The 10,000-nt window shown below is 50.5% G+C and overlaps 2 protein-coding genes across 13 annotated transcripts in view; both read left to right on the top strand.

The window, feature by feature from the left end:
• LOC135104458 (CLIP-associating protein 1-B-like) overlaps positions 1–7,509 on the top strand; it is a 73,757-nt gene extending 66,248 nt beyond the window's left edge. Inside the window, exon 5 of the mRNA XM_064011926.1 lies at positions 7,254–7,509. Within this exon, the coding sequence (XP_063867996.1) occupies positions 7,254–7,330 (77 nt within the window). The 3' untranslated portion in view covers positions 7,331–7,509. The remainder of the gene's footprint in view (positions 1–7,253) is intronic.
• A 1,651-nt stretch (positions 7,510–9,160) lies between these two features.
• The window catches only part of LOC135104457 (CLIP-associating protein 2-like), a 114,391-nt gene continuing 113,551 nt past the window's right edge, over positions 9,161–10,000 (top strand). For 3 of the 12 annotated variants that reach the window (XM_064011915.1, XM_064011916.1, XM_064011913.1), the window contains exon 1: positions 9,167–9,502. The gene's annotated coding sequence lies outside the window, so the exon portion shown is untranslated. Of the gene's footprint in view, positions 9,503–10,000 lie in introns of all 12 variants that reach the window. The other 9 variants (XM_064011922.1, XM_064011923.1, XM_064011921.1 and 6 more) reach the window with 6 other exon arrangements.

The following is a 10,000-nucleotide window of genomic DNA, read 5'->3' as shown; positions in this document are numbered from 1 at the left end:
CCATGTGGCGGAGTTTTGGCAGTGCACGAGGAACACACAAGGTCTCTTGGTTACCGCAGCCAGCACAGTAGCGTCTCCGTGCGTTGTTCCGTATGAGCACCACGTGACGCTGCCAGGACACAAGGGCGCTGCTCCATTATGTACACCCTTCCTGTAGCTCTAGACGGGCGGGGCGGCGGCGGGTAAGGAAGGTTAGATAATAGCGTTCTCGCCGACGTTCTTTCTTACCTGAGGCACGGGAAGCAGCAGTAGCAGCAACCCCGCGCCACGCCCTCATCACCATCGATACACCCCAACCCGAGCCTGGGACCCTGGGAGAGAGAGGGCAAGGGAGGGAGGGAGGGAGGGAGGGAGAGACGGAGGGATGGAGGGATGGAGGGTGAGGTAATAGCGTCCTGCTGCTGACCTGTCTGGAGGCACGAGACCTGCAGTGACCCTCGCCACACCCCCGACACACTGTGGCCCTCCCCTCTCCTCCCAAGTCAGACAGGAAATGCCAGGAAAGGGGAAGACGCTCGTGCTCAACTCAATATAGGCCTTCCTCACAAGTAGGCTTAGAGAAAGGGGAGGGTGGCAACTTTTTTCCTCTTTTTCTTCTCCTCGGGTGCTGGCAGGAGACACACCAGGCCGAGCAAACAGCTTCATAGGTGAGGGTTTGCTCTACTGATTAAAACACAGCACTGCTTGTTTACCACGATTTCAAGTCCGTCCCGGCCGGCACACTACACCGCTCCGTCCCCCTCCTCGTGGTTTGCCTACTTGAGGAGGTAGTATTATCTGACACGCTTTCCTCCAAGCCACACCGAGATTCCCTGCCAAATCTGCTGCATCTGGCGTTATCATAAATTTTCGTTCATTGGTTTTAAAGAGGAATTTGGTTTATATAACTCGATGATTCTCCGCTGCGTGTCTGTACTTTGCTTGGTGGGAAGACAAGCGAAAGGGTGCAGGTTTTGCCATGGTGGTGGTGGTGGTGGTCGTAGTAGTAGTGGCGACAGTCAGGCCAACTTGTGTCGTTTTCACTCCTTTAAATTAAATGCTCTTTCTCTTTTTGTCCTTTCCTCCTACTCTGGTTTAAAAAGCCTTTACAACCTACCCTCCTCTCTTCTCCATCCTTTCTATCCTTTCTTCCATGTCCACTAGTGTCTTGTTAAAAGAAACACACACACACACACACACACACACACACACACACACACACACACACACACACACACACACACACACACACACACACACACACACACACACACACACACACACACACACCGCTCTTTTTAGACAGGGTAGAATCAAAAGCTTTTCGTCTCATCAACTCTTCTCCTCTAACTGACTGTCTTCAGCCTCTTTCTCATCGCTGCAATGTTGCAATCTTCTACCGCTATTTTCACGCTAACTGCTCTTCTGATCTTGCTAACTGCATGCCTCCCCTCCTCTCGCGGCCTCGCTGCACAAGATTTTCTTCTTTCTCTCACCCCTATTCTGTCCACCTCCCTAATGCAAGAGTTAACCAGTATTCTCAATCATTCATCCCCTTCTCTGGTAAACTCTGGAACTCCCTGCCTGCTTCTGTATTTCCACCTTCCTATGACTTGAATTTTTTTCAAGAGGGAGGTTTCAAGACACTTATCCTTCAATTTTTTACTACCGCTTCAGACCCTATTCGGGGACCGGCATCTCAGTGGGCTTTTTTTTCATTGGATTTTGTTGCCCTTGTCCGGTGTCCCACCTACATAAAAAGAAAACACACACACACACACACACACACACACACACACACACACACACACACACACACACACACACACACACACACACACACACACACACACACACACACACACACACACACACACACACACACGAGTCATTGCCCCACCATCACCCACCTGGCGACTCCTGAAGCCCTGTCGCCCCGTATATCCCATGGGATGGACGCCCCATCACCCCCATCACCCCATTCTGTTGGTCCCTGAATTAGTCTCGGTGGATTATGTCTGATGCCTGGGCTGGGGGGAGGGGGGAGATGGGTGGGAAGGATGAGGTGGAGGGTTGGGATGTCAGCTGACGCATACACCCCACACTTTCCCCTCCCTGAGTCACCCTGCTCTTCCCCTCCCTTCCTTCCTTCCACCACCAGCACCACCATCACCACCACCAGATGTTTACGTCACTTGATCCCTTTAAACGTCATCCCAAGCCCAGCTGCATTCCTCTCTCTCTCTCTCTCTCTCTCTCTCTCTCTCTCTCTCTCTCTCTCTCTCTCTCTCTCTCTCTCTCTCTCTCTCTCTCTCTCTCTCTCTCTCTCTCTCTCTCTCTCTCTCTCTCTCTCTCTCTCTCTCTCTCTCTCTCTCTCTCTGTAATAGAGTCCCTTTAACTTCTAAACTCCGGGTGTGTGGCGTGGTAATGATCCTCCCTATACACCCCACCACCCTCCCTTTCCCCTCCCCCTGCACATCCTTCTCTCCCTTACCCTCTTCTCCACACGGCTCATTTCCCTTCCTCCCTCCCATCTAACTCGTCACCCCCAGCGCCAATAGTCTCCGCCCCTCCATTTAGTAATTAAGGTAAAATTTGGTATGAATGCAGAGTCCACCATATCGTAAGTTTGCTGGTTATCTCATGTCCTTCGTGTCATTGTGTAACTCTGACGTACGACCACACTCTTCTCTCTCTCTCTCTCTCTCTCTCTCTCTCTCTCTCTCTCTCTCTCTCTCTCTCTCTCTCTCTCTCTCTCTGGCACCCTTCTCTGCTCCTTTTCCTTCTTTCTCTCTTTTCTTTGTCTCGTTTTTCTCTCTTTTCCCTCCCTTTCCCCTCTTGTAATTTCCTCCTTCCTCTCTTTCCTCTCGTTTTGTCTCATTTCGTGTTCAGTTTCCGTTTTTCTAGTCAGCTCTCTCTCTCTCTCTCTCTCTCTCTCTCTCTCTCTCTCTCTCTCTCTCTCTCTCTCTCTCTCTCTCTCTCTCTCTCTCTCTCTTGTTTTGAGTCCATTTGTATCTTCATCTCTTCCCTTTCTTTTACTCAAAACGCTTTCCATTCAGATTCTCCTCCTCCTCCTCCTCCTCCTCCTCCTCCTCCTCCTCCTCCTCCTCCTAGTCTCTTTCTATGCTCTTGCTTTATCGTGTCTTTTCTATTCGTGTTTTTGCGGGATCTTGAACCTCCTCCTCCTCCTCCTCCTCCTCCTCCTCCTCCTCCTCCTCCTCCTCCTCCTCCTCCTCCTCCTCCTCCTCCACCTCTTTTTACTTCTCACAATGTCTCCCGTCCTAACAAAATAAACTGCGGATATTTTCATAGGCGTAGTGATAGGAAAAGAAAGAAGAGGCCTAAAAGTCTCTCTCTCTCTCTCTCTCTCTCTCTCTCTCTCTCTCTCTCTCTCTCTCTCTCTCTCTCTCTCTCTCTCCAGTATTCTCACCCAGCGTACGCAGCAACGCCATCCACTACTCTCTCCTCCCTGACCCTCGCATCCCCTCGCTTCCCCTCACATTCCCTTCGCCCGCTCCTTTTATCCCGCTCTCTCCCCCTCTCTCTCTTCCCTTTCACATACCCTCTCCCCTCGCCTCCCCCTGTCTGGCCCGTGTCTGGTCCCTATAAATTGCTAGCCCGAGCCAACCCCTACCGCCCACCTCCTTCTCCCTGTAGTACTAGACGCAGGCGGGCGGCGCTGCTGTGGCTGACATTGCGGGTATCGGCTGTGTGTTTTATTGCTGTGTTGTAAAAAAGATTCGTTTAACCTGTCGTGCCTTTCATATAGATCACCCCTGTGGATAGTCCTTCCCACTCTTACCTTCGCTTCCATGCCTCGCCACCACAAAGCTTTCTTACGCTCTTATAATCAGTTTTCGTCTTCTGCCTCTCCAGTCTCCGCGTCTCTTCCCTTCCTGTTTTCTTGTCTCCGCCGCCTCTCGTCCGACTCAGGCTGTCACTGTCACTCGTCTTGTGCCTGCCGGGGGTGTGAGTCAGCTTGTTAGTGCACTTTGATGTTGACACTGTTGTTGTTGTTGTTGTTGTTGTTGTTGTTGTTGTTGTTGTTGTTTGTCTTGGTGGCGGTGGTGGTGGTGCTCTCTTCCTCCTCCTCCTCCTCCTCCTCCTCCTCCTCCTCCTCCTCTTCCTGTTTTATTGTGCTGCTGTTGTTTGTGCTTTTAGGTTCTTTGATTTTGTTTGATAATATTTATTTAATTTTGTGTTCAGCATTAAGGTTTGTCCATATACTGTGATGTACTATATTGTGCTGTGCTGTGCTGTGTGTGTGTGTGTGTGTGTGTGTGTGTGTGTGTGTGTGTGTGTGTGTGTGTGTGTGTGTGTGTGTGTGTGTGTGTGTGTTGCCCTTCAGGTGGTGTTGGCAGTCAGTGGGAGGAAGGAAGTAAGGGAGAGAGGGAGGACGGGGATTACGTAGCCAGAAAGGTCCACAAGTTTCCCTTTCCTTGGCCATTCTTCATCCCTTGCCCCGTCTGTTTGAGTTAACTCGACAGACTAACTCCGCTTCATGCCATTCACCAGCAACCAATCATGTGCCTCTCCCTCCACACTACATCCAATCACGTACGTTTCCCTCCAAATGACCGCCAATCACATGCACTTTCCCGCAAACGACAACCAATCAAGAGGTTGAAAGAGGTGAAGGGTCTGGCCTTATCAGGTCGGGCAATGATGACTTGCTTGTGATGAGGAGAGGGAAAGGAGGAAGGGTAGGGGACTGATGAGGGGGAGGGAGGAGGGGGAGGAATTTTATCACTACGTGGGTAATATTGTCCCATTAAGCTCATGTTATGCTGTGCTTGTGTGAGGATGAGTTGCATTTTGTTAGTCAGATTTGAGGCAATGGAGTTGAAAGACTGGTGCATGACGCCAACACTTGGGAAACAGCGTGGGCGTGAGGATATGCAGGATGGGTGTGGGCGGTGGCACTTAAGCACAACATACATATGGCTCTCGCCTCTTACACGTGCACTCCTTCCCGTCCACCCCCTCCCTCCACCTCCCCCGCCCAGCTGATCAAGTTCCCTGCCGTCACTGCGTGCCCCGCGGGTGGTCTTCTCGGCCCTGTCACGTACCCCGCTGACTTGTAGACGCACACCTGGACACCCCCGCTGACTTGTAGACGCACACCTGGACACCCCCGCAGATGAATGACGGTTGGAAAGACAGTGAAGTTGAATGGTATGCGGTACATATGTCAGTGAAGGTGGCGGCCAAAACGCAGGGAGTGGCAGGCAGCCTTCAGGAGGGGTGTGGCAGGGCTGAGGGTACAGGTGTAGCGGCGGTTCCCTCAGGTGTGTCTGAGATGGAACAAGTCTGTAGCAGTCACAAAAACCTTAGTAAGGGAAGTCTTGGTGCTTTCCTCACAGCGCCAGCTATCGGCTTCCTTTCTTCAACGTGGTTTCAAGAATGTGATCCACCTGGCGTCCTCAGACTTGACGCTCCTCACGCCAAACAGCTCGTAGTCCCATTCACATGTCGCTGCGTTATTGACTAAATTATTCCTCTCTTGTATTCTACTTTGTTGAATTTTATACTGGTAAGGGTATATAAAAGGAAAGGAGAAAAAAACTACGTTTGATGGTCTTTTAATTATAAGTAATTTTTAATTATAATTTTGTCCAGATTCATTATTTGTGGCAGTGAGTGTGACCGCCCAAGAGCAGATCAAAACAGGTTCACGATGCCACGCTGAGGAGGACGCTCAAGAAGAGTTCATTTCTTCTGGCCGGATCAGTCTTTTGTTTGTTATCTAATCCCAGGTGATCTTTCCTTACTGCTTCATCACCGCCTCCGCCCAGTGATTTGGCAGCATAGTAGGAGCACATTTCGTGGCTAGCCGCGAGCGGTGCCCAAAGCCTGTAGGAGACGTCTCCGCGTACCCTCCTTCATCCCGGACCTAGCTCGTCTGTCTGCCATACCTCTTCATAACTTAAAAATACACGCAACTAAATGTGTATGAGCTTCGATTGAAAGCTGCTCAACACAACCCAGACTGTTCCACTTTAAAACCTGTGGCCGCAAAACAAACCGCGGGAGGAAACTCGTGTGCATGTACTGCGGCTGACTACTAATGTGTGTGTGTGTGTGTGTGTGTGTGTGTGTGTGTGTGTGTGTGTGTGTGTGTGTGAGAGAGAGAGAGAGAGAGAGAGAGAGAGAGAGAGAGAGAGAGAGAGAGAGAGAGAGAGAGAGAGAGAGAGAGTCAGCATCACGCATCACACATGACGATAAACACAGACACACACACACACACACACACACACACACACACACACACACACACACACACACACACACACACACACACACACACACACACACACACACACACACACACACACAGCCTGCTGGGTGAATAACAGGCGGTATCGTGGTGTGCTGCAGTGGAACGGGTGGCGGAGGCGGAGGGTGGCAGGAGGCCCTCGTGTGCCAGGTGGACACACGGTGCGGATGTTCTCCCTCTTATATCGATTGCTGCTGCCGCTGCTGCTGCGTTTCCTAACCTTGGCAGCCATTTAGAGTAGTTGTCTCCTCTTGCCTCCCCTTGCCGCCCTCCCACCATACTACACCTATCAGCGCTTCACTGCTACTGATAACCCAGCTTGAGAAGCCGAGATTGGAGGCGAGATGCGAGCAAACGGTGCCATGAGGTTAAGTTGAGCCAGCAATGTTGTGGCTCTTGGTTCTTGCTACTGAAGTTGTTCTAAGTTGTTAGTACGCCGTGGTTGGAATCCTGGCGTCTGTGTTAAAATTCATGTAAGGCACTGCAGAGAGAGAGAGAGAGAGAGAGAGAGAGAGAGAGAGAGAGAGAGAGAGAGAGAGAGAGAGAGAGAGAGAGAATTATTGATCATGTTATTGATCAGTTTTCTACGCAATGTTACTGCTTGGTCACCCTCCCTCACACCCTTCACACACACACACACACACACACACACACACACACACACACACACACACACACACACACACACACACACACACACACACACACACACACACACACACACACACACACACACAGTTATTGACAAAAAGACAAATCCAGCTTAATCCAGAGTACAAAACAATACAAAATTGCACGCTCGCACGCACGCGCGCACACACACACACACACACACACACACACACACACACACACACACACACACACACACACACACACACACACACACACACACACATATATTACGTACTTCCTGTCTTAATTGCTTAATATGCCTTCTGTCTTTCTCCTTTTTGTTCCTTGAAGTCAGCCATTATTATTATTCTCTCTCCTGCAGGTATGTATGTGCTTCGGGGCGGTTCGGGACTGGGCTTGACGGGGCGAAAGGCGGTATGTATGCATGTATGTATTTAGGCCCGTAAATTCTTCTTCTCTTATGATGAAGTGTTGAGGGGAAGCAAGCATGGTAACCAGAACGAAACGAAGGAGGTGGACGTGATATTTGCCCTCATGATGTTCTGATTGCACTCTTATCAGTTAAGTGTGTGTGTGTGTGTGTGTGTGTGTGTGTGTGTGTGTGTGTGTGTGTGTGTGTGTGTGTGTGTGTGTGTGTGTGTGTGTGTGTGTGTGTGTGTGTGTTTCCCCCCTGTACCTGCTGTGTTTGTTTTTGTTCTTCTCTCTCCCTCTTTTCTCCCCATTCCCCTTGTTATGAAGGGAGGGGAAGGCTGGAAGGTAGACGCGGTCAGGTCTGTGGAGGGGGCGTCATGGTGGAGAGAGCGAGGCGCGCAGGGCGGGAGGAAAAGAGAGGGGGACGTGGGAATGGGATAAGGGGATAAGGATGCGCATGTACGAGTATGTGCAATACGTGTAAGGCTGTGGAGGGGCTGGCCATGGACTGGAAGTGGACGAATGAACCGCGGCAGTATATGGTGTGTGTGTGTGTGTGTGTGTGTGTGTGTGTGTGTGTGTGTGTGTGTGTGTGTGTGTGTGTACCAAGGTCGCCACGTCAGGATTATGTGTAGCGTTACTTAACCCCTGTGGCAGTGGTGGTGGTGGCGGCGGCGGCGGCCCTCAGGTTGCGTAGATTCTTTGTGTTGGGTATCGCTGTGCGTTCCGCTAAGTGATGATCGCTGAAGAATCACTTAAGAGAAAGAGATCAAGGCGTCCTAACAAGTGATACAAATCCAAAACCCCTGCGTGCCGTACAGGGATGTGAGGAGCAAATCAGTGCAGGTTATGATCTTTTGTGATCTCTGGTGGTGGTGATGGTGGTGGTGGTGAGAGGGTACAGAGTACAGTCACCTGTCTGGGGGCGGGGCGGGACAGATGCACATCAATAACAGTGTACTAGGGCGTAATTTGCATATCGGCAGTGTACGTGCTAGGTGAGTCAAGATGCAGGCTCTCTCCGCCACGCTGAGACGTCCATATCACCGGCATCATCTGCCACGCTGTAGATAACGCCATACTCTGTACACTGATTGTTGTTTCTATACTTCATAGTATTAGTTTTGTCTCTCTCTCTCTCTCTCTCTCTCTCTCTCTCTCTCTCTCTCTCTCTCTCTCTCTCTCTCTCTCTCTCTCTCTCTCTCTCTCTCTCTCTCTCTCTCTCTCTCTCTCTCTCTCTCTCTCTCTCTCTCTCTCTCGATACAAAGATAGATTGATTGATAGATAGATATAGATAGATATAGATATGTGTGTGTTGGGGGAGCAGTGTATCTGTTTTTCGTCAGTTTCTTTGGCCATAAACTGTAACAATATACTTCATTTTGTTTTATTTTCTACGAGTAGTTTTGGTTGAATGCCTTCACATAAGTATCGAAACATGTCAGGGGAGTTTCTGCTTTGATTTAAGTTTCAGTAATCTCATTTGCTCTTGGACTAAAAACTAGTATTTTTTTTTTTTATGTAGGAGGGGTACCGGCACCCCCTCAAAAAAAAAAAGAAAGTGCCCCTCTGAGATGCCGGTCCACGAATAGTGTCCAAAGCGGCAGTAAAAAATTGAAGGATAAGTGTCTTGAAGGAGTTCGTCATATGAAGTTGGAAATACAGAAGCAGGCATTTAGCAAGATTAGAAGTTCAGTTACCTTGAAAATAGCGGTAGAAGGTAACGAGATGCAAGATTGCGGCGATGAGAAAGAGATTGAAGATAGTCATCAGTAATCAGTCTCTGCTGTAAGGAAATATTATCAATCTACAAAGACTGAAGTATTTTTTCTATTTTGTTCGTACACCACGTGAGTGACGAGGACGAACAATACCGTAAGGAGCAGGAGGTCCTGGTCAGCATCAGGCGTAGCTAAGGCCTGGCCACAACACAGAGGGAGGAAAGAGGCAATGGCTCTGTGGGATTGCGAGATGATGTGTTGTTTTTGCCAGTGTGTGTGTGTGTGTGTGTGTGTGTGTGTCGCGCTCGAGGGGTGGCACCGGGAACGTGTGTTGTGGCGGCCGCGTTGAGGCAAGAGGCAGGGAGGAGGGCCAGTCAGTGACGGGCCGACGCGCGAGTTGTGAGGGTGTGCGTTCATGTGGCTCCGCGACGCGGTGGTCAATGGCGGGAGGTGTTAACCCGCCTCAGCTTGTGTTGAGGTGAATCGTGGTGTCTGCGAAAGGATGAGTGTTGCGGGAGTGTGGTATGAGGCAGGAGGACGTGGTGGTGGTGCCCAAGATACAGGCGGGTGACAGGAACAGGACTCCGCTGGCTCAGGTGATACTACAGCGGCTCCCTAAAGAGAATGTCAAGTGGGTGCTGACTCTCCGCCGCGGACTGAGGAAACGTGGACATTGGTCACAAGAGTGAGGGGCGACGTGACAGTAATGGGAAGTGCTGCAGGGCTGGGACAAGTGTGAGGCGGTGGTTTGGGGTGTGTCTGGTGCCTCGCTTACCCGTGTGTGTGTGTGTGTGTGTGTGTGTGTGTGTGTGTGTGTGTGTGTGAGAGAGAGAGAGAGAGAGAGAGAGAGAGAGAGAGAGAGAGAGAGAGAGAGAGAGAGAGAGAGCATGCCAATGCGGTATGTTTTACAAATCGTAGGCGTCCTCAGCGGCAGTCTCCAGCGAAAGCCTTCGTCAGGGCTCAAGTGGCGCCAGTA

The sequence above is a fragment of the Scylla paramamosain genome, chromosome 10 (genome assembly GCF_035594125.1).
Source record: "Scylla paramamosain isolate STU-SP2022 chromosome 10, ASM3559412v1, whole genome shotgun sequence".
Lineage (NCBI taxonomy): Eukaryota > Metazoa > Arthropoda > Malacostraca > Decapoda > Portunidae > Scylla > Scylla paramamosain.
This window is presented reverse-complemented; position numbering and strand designations above follow the sequence as displayed.